The sequence below is a fragment of the Amblyomma americanum genome, chromosome 1 (assembly GCF_052857255.1).
Source record: "Amblyomma americanum isolate KBUSLIRL-KWMA chromosome 1, ASM5285725v1, whole genome shotgun sequence".
Taxonomy (NCBI): Eukaryota; Metazoa; Arthropoda; class Arachnida; order Ixodida; family Ixodidae; genus Amblyomma; species Amblyomma americanum.
Window position 1 is genome coordinate 99361012 of NC_135497.1, and position 16917 is coordinate 99377928.

General features: G+C 49.2%; 1 protein-coding gene across 2 annotated transcripts in view; it reads left to right on the top strand.

The window, feature by feature from the left end:
- The first annotated feature begins 289 nt into the window (after window positions 1-289).
- The window catches only part of fus (epithelial splicing regulatory protein fusilli), a 124072-nt gene continuing 107444 nt past the window's right edge, over window positions 290-16917 (top strand). Inside the window, exon 1 of one of the 2 annotated variants that reach the window (XM_077646355.1) lies at window positions 290-1212. In XM_077646355.1, coding sequence (XP_077502481.1) covers window positions 1084-1212 — 129 coding nt within the window. In that variant the 5' untranslated portion in view covers window positions 290-1083. The remainder of the gene's footprint in view (window positions 1213-16917) is intronic. The other variant, XM_077646356.1, reaches the window with a different exon arrangement.

A 16917-nucleotide genomic window follows, 5' to 3' on the forward strand; every position in this document is an offset into this window, starting at 1 on the left:
GTTCCGGGGACGGTATCTGCGCGGATGTATTTATGTTGCGACGTGATTTGGCGTATTACGCGGCGAACAGGAAAGACGCGCAGAAAGAACAAAAAAAAAAAGAAACGGGAGAGACTGGAACCAGGCGAGGTTACTCACCCCGGGCTCGTCTCCCTGTGGGCCGAAAGCGTTCGGATAGACGCGAGGACAATTTTTGTCTCCTCTGGCCACAGAAACCGATCGAACCAGCTGTCGGACACAGAGCCCAATAGGCGCGCATGATTTCTCGCCGCCAGGTTTCGCGGATTGTGAGATGAGAGCCAGCGCGGCGCGTATCGGCCCCGCCGCATGAGATAAGGGCGGCGGTGTACGCCCGAGAATACAAGCAGGAAAGGTCGCGCTTCTGGGTTTGGCTCGGAAGGAAACTTTGCGCCCCCTCGGGACCAGCGACAGCGCGAGGAAGTTGGCGCAGTGACGCTGGCCGAACGAGGCCCCCGCACGCAAGAAAGGCGCAGGCCGCGGGACAAAGCGAGCGGAGAGGCCACGTTGTCTGCTCGTATTCTTTTTCCCCCGGTTTTTGTTCTTTTGCACCTCCTCGCTCGGCGGCGCGCGGAGCCCGTTCCACCTGTTGCTGGCGGCGACGTCACGAGCGGGCGGGTGAGAGGCACCTGTAGGCGGCCCAATCCCTCCCCGTGTTGACCACCTGTGGCGAGGGGGCCTCGCTCGACTGCAGCGCCCGCGCAGCCCCCCGCGGCGGGGAGCCGGCACAGTCCTACTAGCGGGGTTGGTGTTGTCTCCTTGGTGGTGGTGGCGGTTATTGGACTTTTTCGCCGGGTGTTTTGCTTCGGGGCTTGGTCTTTTCTCGGGGGGCTAACTTCTCCTGCGTCGGCGCGCAGAGCTGCTGCACAACTGCACTAGGGACACGCTTATCGCACTCGCAACGGACGGCGTCCACGACCGGCGGCCTCTCCCCAGCGCGCACACCCCCGGCAGCTGCTGCTCCACGACCATGCTGGCCGGCGCGTGGCCCCGCAACCCGGGCGGCCGCTGCTGAGCCGCGGGACATGCTCGGCCGCTGCTGATCGCCGCCACACCGTACGCAACATGGCCGCCACGAGGTTCGTCGTGGTTGTGCACCTGGTCACGGCCGGACAGCAAGGCGACGCGCTCGGCAGCGACGAACAGGACACGGTCGTCTTCTCGTGGCTGGTCGTCGACCTGGCCAACAACAAGGTAGGGCTGCCGCCCCGAATCCCTGCGCGCCGCACTGCGTACGTGGCACCGCGGCGTCTTTCGCGCCAGCCGTCCTCTGGGCTTGCTCGCCCGAGGCGTAGCGGGGGGAAGTCCGCGCGGACCTCCCCTGAGCCCGGGGGCCGACCGCTTCGGTTGCAGAGAACAACGTTCCACGGCCGGCGCCCAGGAGCGTTGTTCGCTGCAAGTCCCGTGGGGCCAGGGACGAGTGTCCGGCGCCACCCCCTCGTTCACCCGCCGGGCAGGGAACGCGGCACGGATGTTACACATTCTCCGCCCTTATTATTTACGGCGCGACTCATGCACCGCAGGTGGCTCCAACATGTGCGCCGCGCCACGTCGATCTCGAACACACACTACACAGTCAGACTGGCTTCTTTTTTCTTTTCCCTCTGTTCGCTCATTTTCTCCCTCTGCGCTCACGACACACGCGCCCTTTGGCGAACGTCCGCTCAAATGTCACGCCCGTTCTTTTCTGCTCCCAAACTGTTATTGTGCATAACGCATTCTGCAGAGCGGCGATGAAAGATGACCTTTCATTGCAGCGTTCGTGGCGTCTGCCCTTCGCTCCTCGTGGCTGCGTGCACGTTTACGGCGCTCGGCGAGAAATGCGTTCGGATGCAAGCGCGTGCACTGCGGCTCGCTTTGCGCGGGCTCCTCGCGGCCCGGCGCGAAAACCAGCGCCGAGCAGAGAAACTCGCGCCAGAAAGCTCGATGCGGGGCCCCGCGAGGCGACCTGCCTCCTATCGCGTCCCCTCACGCTGATAAGAGAGCTCTCCGATAAGTCCAATAATAGCGGTGCGCCAAAAGGTCTCCCCCACCTTTATCTCGCGCTTCTCGTTTAATTGTCTTCAAGCACTGTCCCCATGGCTCAGGTATGGCACCAAACTCAGAGCGGTCTCGAACAATCGGGCGGCAGATGACCAGTCGGTACCAAGGCGATTCTGGTTCTGCCAAGAGCGCATGTTATTTCACCCGCCGACCGTCACATTAAAGAATGGTAACGTAGTGAACTTCCTTGCGCGACTTCGGTAATGATCGACTGGTTATCATTAACGCCATGTAGATCATGTTTTATTAATTCGCTGTCTTCTTCGTTTCGGAAAGTGCATTTTTGGCTTTACGAGCTCTTAACACAAAAACTTGCGAAATTCCCAGTATTCATGCCAGCGTTACAGCGCTAAAAAAAAAAGTAAACGAATCTCACGTCAGACTCATTTGCATACTCTGCTCTTGAGCCGAGGCCACACATGCCAGACGTCCCTCTCGCTCTGACGCCATGTTCCCACCACGTTAGGATGGCGCCCACCCGTTAGGCTTAGGGACGGTCGAGATCCAGTTTTACGACCGGCGACATGTCGCGCACACTTTGTGGCTAAAGCAAGCTGGAAAGGAAGCTGAACACTTGCGCCCCACCGATTTGTCGCGAACGCAGCGTGCACTGCGGAAAGCAGCGGTTGCGAAGCCGGCTTCAGCGGGACACCGCCATGTTTCCTGTTAAACTGGAGCCTTCGGAGATCAGTTTTATAGACAAGCACGGTCAAATGATATATTTCTATATCGCGGCGTTATATTTCTGATGGGACACCGGGGGGGTCTCCGTTCTAAACTCCCTCCACTAACTTTATACTTTTGACGCGACGGGATGCCCACGTGTCAACTGCAACGGCATCTTAGATGTCGACGAGCGCGAGCAATGCGACGTGAGAGCTTCAGTTGGATGAGGAATTGCACGCTTAGCTGACGCCGAGAAAACACGATGGCTACAACGGATTGTTATATTCTGCCATGGTTATCGTTCCAAAGCACCCTCCAAGCAAATAATTACGCGTCATCAGGCAACAATTTGTGAATATACTTGAAGGAAGTGGTTCAATGGCATACTGTCTGATTTAACAGTGAAAAATTTCACACTGAACTTAATTGATTGAACTGCTGACATCAGAGGGCAGTTCGGAGCGACAAATCTTCCAATGAGCTGTCTGATCATGCGGCTAAACTTTTAGCGAGAGAATAACAGCCAGCAGCCTAGAGCAGTGAAGCATTACACATAATCAACATCTTCAGCCTAACTGCGTTCACAGCAGGACAATGCCCTCTGCCGTTGACCTCCAGTTAACCCTGTCCTGCGGCAGCTGCGGCCACGTTTGCCCTGCAAACTTTCTAATCTCATCCGCCGACCTGACCCTATGCCACACTCTGCTAAGCCTGCCGTTCCTAGGAATCCACTCCGTTACCACCCTATAGGGGACCATCGATTGGCTACTATCCGCATAACGTATGACCTGCCTATGTAGCCTCCGCGGTGGCTCAGTGGTTATGGCGCCCAGCTGCTGACCCGAATGACGCGGGTTCGATCCCGGTCGCATTTCGATGGAGGCGAAGTTCTAGAGTAGAACCCCGTGTACTATGCGATGTCAGTGCACGCTTAAAGAACCCCAGGTGGTAGAAATTTCCGGAGCCCTTCACTACGGCGTCCCTCATATAACCCGAGTCGCTTTGGGACGTTAAACCCCATAAACCACAATCCATATAAACCACGTACCCTGCCCATGCCCGTTTGTTCTTGATCTCAGCTAGGCTGTCACTAACTCGCATTTTTTCCCCTGAACCTTTCTGTCCTCTTCCTGTCTCTTATGCCTACTTCGTCATTTTCTTAGGCATGGTTATCTTCAATGTCCTCAATTTAATTTCAAGTCTTTCCGTTAACCTACAGCTTTCTGCCCATAGGTGAGTGCGATATGCAGCTATCACATATTTGCAATATTTATACAGAACCATTATACAATTTACCCTGATGTGACAATGAAGCGACCCTGAACCGACTCGAGGCAAGAATGTGACTTTAAGCACAACGGTGCAAATAGCCGAGTCATCATTCTGTGTTTTTTCACAACGCGATTAACTGAAACGCGCAACGCCTGTGACTAGGGGAAGATTTTCGCGAACAAGTAAACATCGTTATCAGGACTGAGGATTGCAAATGAAATACAGGGAATGTATTAGTCACTCGTTATCTCAGTTGAAACCCAATACGTCCAACGCTTATACACAAAACCTCGAAGGTACCTTACAGAATTGCAAAACTGCAGTGTAAAGTTTAGCGAAAACTTCAGACGCACAAGGCATAGATAGCCTTTAAGGTTTATAGAACTCGATGCACTGGCGAACAGTTTTACAGAAGGTACTTTCCCGAACATTATTGCTTCAGTTCATGCATAAACTGGTAAAGTGAAACTGATAGGGGCGTCCTTCCCTTGGATAGTGTTGACGTTTCGGCAGGTGAACAGAGAGACATGAGCATGGGCAGCTTGCGTGGAGATACCCGCCAGATTTTTTTGGCGGCGTGATGATGCGAACGTGCAGAAAGTTTGCCAACACTAAAACAATCGCCAATGTGGACGACTGAGGGGCTTTAAAAGAAAAGTCGGCAGGACCTCCTCCCACGACTCGCTAGGGCTGCCCTGTAACCCTCTCTCAATTCGCTGTTCACGAGGTGACAGCCATGCAGTTTTGCCGCTATAGATGATCAAGTGCATGATGGTTACCGTGTACTCGGTTAACAAGGGGTAGCAAGACTACTCCACTTTCGTGAGTGGCGTAATCAACGAATAGCGTGCCGTACGAGAGAGCTCCCCGCAGTCGGCACTTATTCTTCCCGTGCGCAATCTCTAACGCCTGAGTAGGTCCTCGTAGGTTCCACTCCAGCGCCAACAGATTATGAGAGGGTAGTATCGATTTAGTTCCGCGCTATGCGATACCAGTGGATGCATCTCTTCCTTAAAGAGCAGCTCTGGATTAGCGCATTCTGATTAAACTTATTCTGTTGGTTTTCCTCTCGTTCCTGATTACCTCTAACCAAGTTTGGTCGCCATACGACATTTAATTCGTGCGCAAATGTTTTTAAAGTTCGCCCTTTCCGTGGTTCAGACGATTTCTACGAGCAACGTTGCATTTTTGACGTCATGAACGCTACGCGCTCGTTAATGCCCGCTCCTAGCTTCATTAACACAGTGTTGAGGCTTGTAGTAGGTCGCCCCGGGCATTTTATGACAGAAGTAATCGTTTTCAGTCGCTACTTCAGCCATTCAACGCGCGCATGAGTGTTTTTTCTAGTAATTTACGTGGCGTCATCGATACGCCACACGAAGCATGGTGCCTAGCCACGGACTCAGTTTCGATTTTGATTTGCTGCTTTCGCTGTTGAAAAATTGCTCCACAACAACGGACTGTTGTGGCGGAGAGGGGGAAGTGATAATAATAATAATTGGTTTTTTAGGGAAAGGAAATGGCGCAGTATCTGTCTCATATATCGTTGGACACCTGAACCGCGCCGTACGGGAAGGGATAAGGGAGCGATCGAAAGAAGAAAGGAAGGAGGAGGTGCCGTAGTGGAGGGCTCCGGAATAATTTCGACCACCTGGGGATCTTTAACGTGCACTGACATCGCACAGCACACGGGCGCCTTAGGAATGCGTTTCGACTATACAGACAGATCGCAATATGAGTGTCATAATTCTTTAAGAGCTGTTAATTTGCTGATTGAACAGTTTTTCACAACACACCTTGCTTTAATCTCGATACACAACGTGATTCTGCTGCGCTGCATTTCGCACAATGCTACAGAAAACACTTCTTTTTAAATGTAACGAAGTTCGATTGTTTTCTAGTCGCAGAGAAATACGATACGCGAACTTTTTTTATTGGAGCCGTGAAACTCGATTAATTTTGTCTCCCATGTACGGTGCACGTGTCTTTCAGTGCAAAGGCGTTGACGACAAGTGCAATGTGGTTTCTTGCTTCTTTCGTGTGTGTGTGTGTGTGTGCGACCATTAAATTAAAGGGCACGATATTTAAAAAGCAGTTGTGGAAAGACAGAGTTTTTAACGTTAGATATGTGGGCCTTTTGAAGGTGTTTGAACTATCATAAACACGAGTCATGTCTGAAAATTTTCATGAGCAAGCTTTGAATTGCATTATAATGCCAGTGCGGTGACCCGGTGCGATGGCTCAGCGAGCCTGACATTCTGCTAGTGAAATCGAGCTGGCGGGCTGGAATGCAGCCTGCAGCGGCCGCATCTCCATAGCCAAGTTCGTCGAATTCTATCTGGAGGCCTTCACTGCGGTGTGCCGCGTAGCTCAAGTGCAGTTTTTATTTCTATTATGATTTTATTATTATTATTTAATTTGACTTCATTGTGCAGTCCCGCATTTTCAGTTACTAGCGGTAAATGAAAAACTGCAGTTGTGAAAATTGGAACCGTGAAATTACGATTTCCTTCCGAGAATTTAGAATGAACCCTCTTCGTGATGTGTTACTACTTTTGATTGCCATACACATCAGGCTTGAATAAGAAAGTAGTGCTTTGTCGGCTTTGCTCCTGATCCCACAGGCTCCGTAACGTGATTCGCTTTTTCTTAATGCAGTGAAACAGTTTGAAATGGTTTCCCGTTGCTCGGAGGAAACATGGATTGGGTTAAGCCACCAGTTACGCCATCATTAATTCAGCTCCTCATTTAATGCGAGAGCATTACTAGTCCCATTACGAGCAAAGCCGGCGGTGCGTGTGTGTCTACTCCCAGATGGTGCAGAAAATCCTATCGATGACAAGAAAAATAGGGCGATATCATCACGCGGCCGTATGGCGCACATAGCAAGACGAGCACCGCCACCTCGGGCATTCCCATACATGTCATTCGTCTATGTACACCCGCCACTGGCCGCCCACCATTTAGCGCCATTCATGTGGTGACATTCGTACCAAAATTGTGACGCAGCCGTTTGTCGTACAACAGTCGTTTGTTGGTGTCATACGATTTCTCGTTGCATATAGCTGACACGTGCTAGTCAAGTTGGAGGCTAGCTTGCGACAGGCATTCGAACCGACGACATATCCACCTTAAATTGTATGCCTTCCCAGACTTTCGTATCGAAATTGCGATGCAACGGCGCGGTTGAGGTGTCCACCAAGTACTTACTGCGTCATTTACTTTCCTCAAAAAGCCACCAGTTCGTTCGACCTACAGCGTTCAGAATGGTGTCATACGCGCGTATGTGTATGGGCGGTGTCATACTTTGACAAAAAAAAAAAGACTGATCGCCTGAAATAAACTCAGTTCGTAAACCGCAAACAAACGTCTACGCCTTGCGCCCATGACATGCTTTCTCATTCCCACACGTAAGCAGTCTGAAGTGTCTCGCCGAATTTTTTGTTCTGATTGAGCTAAATTTTTCGTTTCCCAGTAATGGCTGAAGCGCAGTCACACCTTTATGTAACCGTGAATTACAATTAAATGCTGCGTGACCTCACAGGGTACGGAAACAACTTCCGCTTCTGTATTCTAGTCATGATTATTGAAGTGAAGAGATTGGCTTGGAGGTATGCTGACCCCGCCTATATGTTGCGGCAAAAAGAAAATCGAGGTATCGTCCGCAGCTCGCCAAATTGACAGCAAAAACTGACGCTAAGCTGCAAAAGACTTTTCATAGACCTTCGTATCAGTATTGTGCACTTGATGCGGGAAAGCCAAGGAGTACAGCCAAGTTCATCGGTGGTCTTCATGCCATAGAAATACCACATCCTTTCATTCCAGTCTTTCTATCGCCATGGTGGCTTGATATTGCAGCTTCCATGTGTGACTATATCTCATTAGGTTGGCAATTTCTGATCACACGACCAGCATTCACAGAGAAAATATTTCAGGGCAGCAAATCTGTGATTAGTACTAAGCCTACATTCACGTATTATGATCTCATGGCTACTTGCTCATGTCTGGTATGGAAGTTCATTGCTGTGTAACGACAGAGTGGCTGTTCGGGCGAGTTGGTTTGCCATGACGGAAGATATAGCGCTAAGAAACCAGGACGAACAAAGAAAGAGACAACACGAGCGCTAACTTTCAGTTAGCGCTCGTGTTGTCTCTTTCTTTGTTCGTCCTGGTGTCTTAGCGCTATATGTTCCGTAACGACAGAGTTTCATCCCTTAAATAAAGCTGGAAATTTGACCCGAACGAATTCACGTTTGCGATGTCAACAGTTTGTTCTGTGTGCACGATGTGCATTACGCAACATCTCCTCGTCCCGTTTAACCACATTTAACCAACCTCTGGCCATTCCCTAATAAATACTTTCCTAGAAAGAAGCACTACAGTATTGCTACAAGTCAGAATATTTTTTTTTATATATTATGTGCCCTCTACAGTCAGTGTTGGTCTAAGGCGGTCGTAAAATTATTGGTACAGCGGCTTTTCCTTCAATGTTATTTCAGGACAAAGAAATGGACTTCTAACTTACTGCCCATTCTTAGTGTCTGAGTTCTTGTTCGCTCATCTACTGCATCTAATTGACAAACTTTCCAGTTCGTGCGACCCAGCACCCTTGGTCGGAAGAGTATAAAGACTGAATTTTTCGCCAGTGGCTTTGTGCAGATGTTAGTGCGTGCTAAACAGATAGTGCTTTATTGTGTCGGAACACACGCGCATAAGGGAGCAGGGGGCTTTAGTGGTGGTCTTCGTTTGCTGTTCACAAAATCGTTCTACGTTGATACGTTTGATACTCCTGCCTGTCACTTTATTCGTGTGGATTAGTGCGGATTAACACCGGGCGCGATGGTACCTTTAACTGCTAGGCTGCATTGGGATGCCTTTTGTTGCACATGACACCGTGTGCTTTATTTGAATGCAAGATTTCGTTCACAGAGTCTCTTCTAATGAGCCTCAAACGGCACAATGGGCGCCTGGACTGTTCTTAGAGAAAACAATATTTCTTTTCCAAGATCTCAGCGAACCTGTCGCCGTGAACGTCTGATCCGGCGGTATGTAGAAAGAGAGGCTTCATTCTGCTGTCTCACAGACAGCCCATCAACGTGCAATGGTTATAAACTGCGTTGCACAGTTTCCCCAGAGGCCAAGTTGTAGGTTTTTTTTTTTTTTGCAGTCGCAATGATTTTACGCGTCCTACTGCTGTAATAACTGCTCTACGTTTCGTGGCTAAAGGAAGTCCATGTTTTTCACCAATACGCACGCGTTGAGTTTCAATTGACTGTTAACTGAGTTTTTGTGGAGCCAATAAAAACCAGTTGAAACTAAAATACGTTTCGGGAAGCGATACTCTAGTAGCGCTCGTGGTGTTCGTCTCTCGTCTCTTGTGTCCTCGTCTTTTGCTGCGCTACAGTGTATTGGAACTATGTACCAACAAGCCCAAAAAGCCACGCTACTGAACTATACTCTATAACTCCGCCGTTTATTTTCTCACACGTGTCGCTGAGCAGACGTCAAAATCTCATCAAACAGTTACTAGGTTTTTCAAAACAGCCGGCCAAAGATTACCAAGTGAAAGCGCGGCTAATGTTCTTCAACTGCAAAAAGCAGCAACTGACCTAAAGACTTTCTTGTGTTTGTGCTGTGTTTGTACCTTACTTTTAGTCCTAGTCAGATTCTCGTTACGATAACAAGTTGAGTCGGGTCTGCGCCAACAGGCCCATTTTTCTGTATAAACTGTGCTTGTAAACACTGAGCGCGCGTCTGTAGCCGGGATGGAGCGCAGGAATGATGCCGAGCAAGCACAACGCACTGAAGGCTCATGACCATGCATGCAGCTGCAGAAGGAAGCGGTGGTTGAGAATCACGATGTCACAGGCGACATCGTGAGCGCAGCTGACAGCTACTGCTTGATGGCCAGAAAGCGAATGGGGGGGGGGGGGGGGGGGGGGGTAGACTTGAGCCACGTGACGTCTCGCGCGCGCAGTCTGCATTCCCCAGCACAGGGCACATTCAGACACCCATGCTGAAGGGGTCAAGCCAGAGAGTAGGAACTCTATCAAAGACATAGCACGAAGCGAACTGCCCACAGAAATCAGTTTCGCCATAACGAAGCAAGCTTTGGAACTGTTCCGCGTCGTGTGATCTTTCTATTTATTTTCAGTTTTTTTTTACGCCGCAAACAAATTTTCAGATGATTTTTAGAGCTATTTGAACCCGTTGGTTCAATTCTAGTCAAAGTTTTTTTTTTTAACCTCAAAGTGATAAATATGCAGTGCGCAGAACTTCTGTAGCACTACAGCTACGCCAGGTGATAACGAAATTTATCTGCAAACTGAATCCAAATGCTTGTGTGCTCTTCGCGGCATCGTAGGCCAGGTTGGCCCTCATGTTTTTTAGGGCGCACTATATACACGGACGCATTTGGTAGTGTGTGAGGCGAGGTCACTAGACGAGAACGCGGGGACTTGGGAGAAAAAGCAATGATATAGCGAGACGTCTTTGCTTTTATTTTTCCCTTCCTTTTCCCGTCGCATTCAATTCAGAGGCTTAACGCAGATCGCGCGATGTGAGCAGGTAGCCGATAAGTGTTGCCGCAATTCTCAATTTAATCTTAATTGATCGGTCACTGAAAACATATAGTCATTCAGCGGCTTATATAAAGTTTTAAGGTTAGGGACCGAAAAGTACAGTCCTTATTGTCACCGTTCCTTCTTCATGTTTAGTAATTTCCTTCTGATGCGACTGCGCTCCTGAAATTCTCTGAAAATTTTGCTGCGATCTGCGTTTTTGTGAAAACTGCGCTCATTCGAATACCACACAAACTGCTACGTGTCTACAGAAAAGCAGTGCAAGGAAGATCAGAAACAGTTTTAAATTTAGCACAACTTACAAAAAATACAAAAACCTACTCTTTTCGGTACCAGCCACCATGGTTTGTTCCCTTCTCGCGTACTGGCTACGGCACCGAAAGAATTAGACATTCATTACCATCCATTTTAAATGATTTCGACTTCCAGAGCGTGGATGTCATATCAATCCCGCGTAGACACATCGCCAACCTCTTTGTCGGGTGAACCATGCTGATGTTTTTCATGCCCGTTTTCCCCTTCTGTTTCAGTCTTTCAGTGTTATTTCATCATCTCTGTGCTGTGTACATGTATAACAATGAATCCTTTATTTCCGTTTTCAATTTCATTTTACAAGTGCAGTTGTACTTCAAGAAAGGCCTGTGAAAAAAAAAAATAGTGTTTCAGATGTGCACTGTATGCCTCGCCATTGCTCCTGATGTAAAGGAGGTGGCTTGTGTGCCGTCAAGCTGCCGATAGAGCAGCTTTTTCTCCAGCCACCTATTTTCGCTCCTCCGTATTCTGTGGCGAAAATAAACATTATTATTATTATTATTATTATTATTATTATTATTATTATTATTATTATTATTATTATTATTATTATTATTATTATTATTATTATTATTATTATTTAATACGTAAAAAAAAAGTGCTCTTCACTGCAGTAAAAGAGCACGTCCAAAATTTGCGTGTATTCACCGTTATCAACGAGAAGAAAAAGAATAGGTTCGATCGGCTGCCATTACTGCACGTTCAGCATCTCTCTGAATTCCTCCAGCGTAAAATCGCAAAGCTTCTACGCAATCCTAACTTTTCGGCGGCGAACTCTGCAGGATTCAGTCTTTGGCTATGAATTGCACATTGCCCTCGGGTTTGTTTCCTTTTAAAATCGCGTGGTAATCGTGGCAACACATTCGAGGCGCTCGTTAGATTGCATACATTCGGAAGTTGGAAGTTAGCGCTCGTGGTGCTCGTCTCTCATCTCTTGTGTCGTCGTCTTTTGCTGCGCTACAGTGTATTGGAACTATGTACCAACAAGCCCAAAAAGCCACGCTACTGAACTAAGGATTGTCATGCAGCTTGCATTGCGGTGAATTAGAGCGCATTTCTTAACTTCAATTTTTAGCTCATCCCTGCTGTTAGCTTGGAAAGCAAGGCGCTTTAAGTGCGGAAATTTGGGAACAAGTGTGGGTCCTTCCGAGTTCGTATACATACGCCGCATCTAGCGAAAGCAACGTGAGCCCGTGGCACCGGCCAAAACTGGTGCACACGGCTACGAGCACCTCCCACTTTGTTCACAAACTTCCTCTCTCCCACCGTGGTCCCGCTGTCGACGAAAGAGTACCGACTCCTTCGAGCACTTGTCACTGGGAGGCGTGCTCGGCGTTGCGTCGAGCCTGTCGGGACACACGAGTCATTCTAACGGAACGAAGGTTTACAACGTGTGTTGACCGTAACGGCGCTACAGACAGGCAGCCAATTATACGGCGGTGACCGCGTGCTTTCGAAGCGCTCACGCCTGGCCTTGAGACCCGCCCGACTGCTCGCTGCGCCATTACTTTATCCGCCACCGGCGGATTTCTGTTCTCTCAGCAGAAAGTGGTCATGTATATAGTTCGTTTTCTCGAACCTGACCAATGCACATTTTTAAACTTCTACTTAAAGAGGATTAAGGAAGCAGCTTCCAGGATGTGAAATGTAAACATGCCGGGAGCGCAGAGATCATACATACCAGCTTTGGGCAGGAAAGCGCAGCGCTGGAGCTTTTTTCAAAGACGCAACATCAAGGGAGGGGTTGCGTGTTGAACGAAATGGTTGACCGAAGCGGTTGCCTTGTGGCAGAGCATCCGCCTCGCATTCGGGAGGTGCTGGGTTCGATACCCTGTGCCGCCGAATACCCACCGGTTTTCTAATGGGTACAAGGTTTCCCCCGACCTGGTACACGGCTCTTCTGGTGTGAGGTGCTTGGGGAAAAGTTTCTTGCACCAAACCAGACTTTTGCACAAGGGGTGAAATGTAAAGCGCCTCAGCTGCGTAGTTCGCTGATCCGTAAACAATTGGCACGGGACAATTCTTACGTAAATACATGGAATAATCGTCGATTCGTAGCGTGCACACGTGCAAGTGGTTTCTCTACACATCGTTCCTCAAACAATGATCGCAGGGGCTGCGGACAAACGGCACTTCAATATACTAAAAGGCAAGCTCGTCTTCTGAGGCTCTCGTTGAGAACATCAGGTATGTCGCACTTGTCTCGTGGCTTCCTGTAGCAGATGTTCTCGGCAGCGAGTAACACAAGGAAACAGAAAAAAAATACAAAATTTTACTCATTTACCACGCATTTGCTTACGGCTTATTATGTGCTCTGCTGTAGTTGCGAGGTTTACATTCGTTCTAGCTAGCCTGCTTTCTTTCTTTTTTCACAGTGGCAGTGATGCAAACACGAGGCTTACGCAAGGGCCCTTCGTGCTCATATGGTCATACGTGATCGTCATCATTATCAGCAAGTTTACGTCCACTGAAGGTGAACAATGCATCTCCCGCTGATCCCAAATGATCCCTGTTTTGCGTGCGAACAAATGTCGTAGCAGTGATGTTCCATGGTGTAAGAAAAAATTCCCTTGCCGCATCCCGAAAAATCCCCATTTGGTATGTTTTTTTTCCCTTCAGCAGCTTGGAAAATTCGTGCGTAGCTCCCTGCTTTATTTGTTAGTGGCATTGTCATTAATCCTTACTTACTGTTTGTCCGATACTACTAGTTGCAATAGTCTATGTTTTCTTTTCCGTGCTTCACCACGTATTCCAAGCAGGGGCAACACGTGAGAAAAGTAGGCCGCAATCACCGCCCAAGGCTATATGTTAAAAGCAAACATTTTTTTAAGAATCCCGTTTTAAGCTTTATTCAATATAAAATGCACTTGTACATCGTACGTGATGACTTTTACAACTCACTCTAGTGTGAGCTCCCCAACATGGCTACAGTATTTACTCCCGACACCCAACATCGAAAACTAGACACAAAACTGTGCTATGTAGGCCTGCTTAACGAAAGCTCCGAGCCACCAGTGTGCACTCTAAACACGATTACGCCTGTGGGGGGGGGGGGGGGGGGGGGGGGGGGTGAAAGGGCAGTAAGCTGTCCTCTATAGCACACTAGGTGTAGCCGTCTTCGTTTCGTTCTTTAGTAATCCTCAGCAGACAGGCTAAACGACCACTGCGTCACCGACGTCATTAATTAACGGCGGTAATTAATCGAGCCAGTTCGTATTATCTTTTACTGGAAAATTTTCTCTTCTTAATATTGCTAAAATTCCCTGAAAGCTCATGAAGATTGCATTCAGGCTCAATTTCAGACCGAAAATTCCCTTATAAAAACATCACTGCCTATACTTGTTCTACCACTCCCCTCGATAATGCCTGCAGGGCCATGAGGGTATTAAAAAAAATGCAGTCCGACTACTTGTATATTCTTTTGGTAATTTCTAATTATAGCCGAAAAAATCACGTTTTGTCGTCTGAAACGTTTCCCGTGTGTTAATTATCTCCCTCCGGCGGTGAGCTGTGGTCGCTGGCATCCGTTTTCAGTCTGTATTTCAACAATTCTGGTTCAACTGCCGACCCATTGCGGTTCGAGAAGGCCCTGACTTCTGTCATCGTGCATTGCCGGCACTGTGTAAAAAAAGAAGAAAAAACAAAAAAGTAAAGTAGAGAAATAAGCGCGAGAATATTTGCCAAGGAAGCCACATTCGCATGGATGAATTCGAGAAATGGAATTCTGACAAAATGTCATGGACAAAGTGACAAACGAGAGAGTGTCATCTGCTGCGTCCGCAGCGAGGGAACGGCAACCTTTTTGGCGAGTGGGCTGTCGACTGTGATGGCGAAGATGGGCCTTCGTGCTCGGACTGCGTACGCTCGGGTAGCAAGGCTGCTTGACGCACGCCGGGTACGTGCGGAGCGCGAACGTTGCACGCACACCCGGCCGCGAAAACGGGTGAAAAGTAGGAGGCGAATTGACGCGCAACACGGAAGTCGCGCTTGTCGAGGCTGCAGTGTCGCAGTGCCGCCGCGACCGAGCGCGTAACACTGCACACTCGAGCGGCGCTGCGTATGCGACGCAAAGATTGAGACGTCCGCTCGTATATCTGCCGCCGTTGGTCACGCGTGATTAATATTCACGCATAGAGGCGGATGGCCGTGTACACACGCGGGCATCACCCCATACACCAGCGCGCCTCTCCTGCGTCACTCGGGCTGACAGCGCGGGGCTCGGAGGGAGAAGGCGCTGCTCAAATGGCGCGCCGCCGCGGCAGTGCGCGATTCTCTTTTTGCTGCGCAGAAGCGCTGGGCGCACACGGGGCCGGACTCGCCGTCGGGAAGCAGCAGCAGCGGCGCGCGACTCGAAATGACGACTCGTGCCGGAAGCGCGTCGGCCGATTCCGCGCGCCTGTCGGCCGCCGAAACGCGGCCGCGACGCGGCGTCGGCGCTGCACGCGCCACAGATGCTGGACGGTGAAATGGACAGGCTGTTCTGTCACGACTGTCCGGAACCGCGAGCGAGACCCCGGCGGAAGTGGACGACGAGGGAGAGCGCGAAATTGGGCTACGGTGCCCGCGGCACGCGCGCTGGTGGTGAAATACGCGCGCCAACCTGCTGCTCCCCTTTCGTCCGTGTAGCTGCTGCGCCAGCCCTTATAAAAATGGTCTATAGACAGTCTATAGACTTCTGATTGACTCTATTGCCGTCCTATAGATATTTCCTTTTGTCTATGCATAGTCTATAGAATGTCTATAGATAAAAGTCTACTAAAAGTGTATGGCCATAAATCTATAGACTGGCTATAGGATTTGTATTGCCTATAGACCGTTCTTTAGGGTTTGTCTATGGAGAGTCTATAGACTTTACAGACAGAAGTCTATGGACAGTCTATAGACTGTCTAAATAAATTTTTGTAAGGGAGTGGCGTACAGGTCAGGTGACGCGGGTTCCGAACTCCGCCCAGCGCGAGTCTGGCTGATGGCTCCTGCACGAACTTGTCTTGACTTCTACGAGGACTAGTCTGCGGTGCATGCTATCGTTCTAATCCAGGCGTGAATGCGCAGTCATCGATAGGTGTCGCGGGAAGCGGGGGAGCGGCCGACACACACTGCGACTCAAAAGCCTGACGTTGAAACTGCGCGTTTTCGCATTGAGCTGCACACATTGATAGCGTCTATAACTCTGGACAGCTGGCACACTAAGAACCCTGCAGTTCCTCATGCGCTTTCCCGAGATGTTATTTATTTTTGCTGCACGCTATTAAATTCGCGTAAATAGTCGAAAAGGTCAGGTTATTCCCAGAACATTCAATTGCACTATCTGCTTAGACATACAAATTACTCGGTCACAAAATGTAAAAATCCCAAGTAACGAACGAAAATAGACACATACAGCGCTAGATGCATGCCTGTTTACATGCACATGCATGTCGCACCCCATCGTATCGGCGAAGTCGTCTCATGAGCCGGATGTCTTCATTATCGTAGTTTTAGCTACGATTCGACACGTTGCAATGGCCGCCTTAGAACGCAGGCCTTCTCGCGGTGACGTCGAGGGGCGTCCGGTGGCGTCTGACCCTCGTCTCGCTCACGAACAGGGCTGTCTGACGCCCTGTTCTGGTTAAGCCGCGCCACTCGACTGTCCTGTGGAAGGCCTTCCTGGCGCCCCCTTCCGTGAACTCCGCCCAACTTTCCGTCTCTGTAAGCCCCTACGGGCGTCGGTGTTCTTTGCAGGTTCGTATGGCCCTTGTGCTGCGCTTATCGTGCTAGATGAATGCAGGGGCCTTCGTTTTTCGGACTTCGTATTTTTCCCGAATTCGGAGGTCAAAAATCGGGCGATATTGTTCGAACTCAAATTTGGGTGCAAATCGGGTTATTTAGAAAAAAAAAATTCTGTAGTTCCTGTTTTTTGTGGTCATTTTTTTGCAGCCCAAGGTAGTTTACTATGCCAGTTAGTTTTCGTGCTAGACATAAAATGCCATATTTATTGCTCCTTCTTCCATAAACAACATGGAAATCGCGGGTACCATTTAAAAAT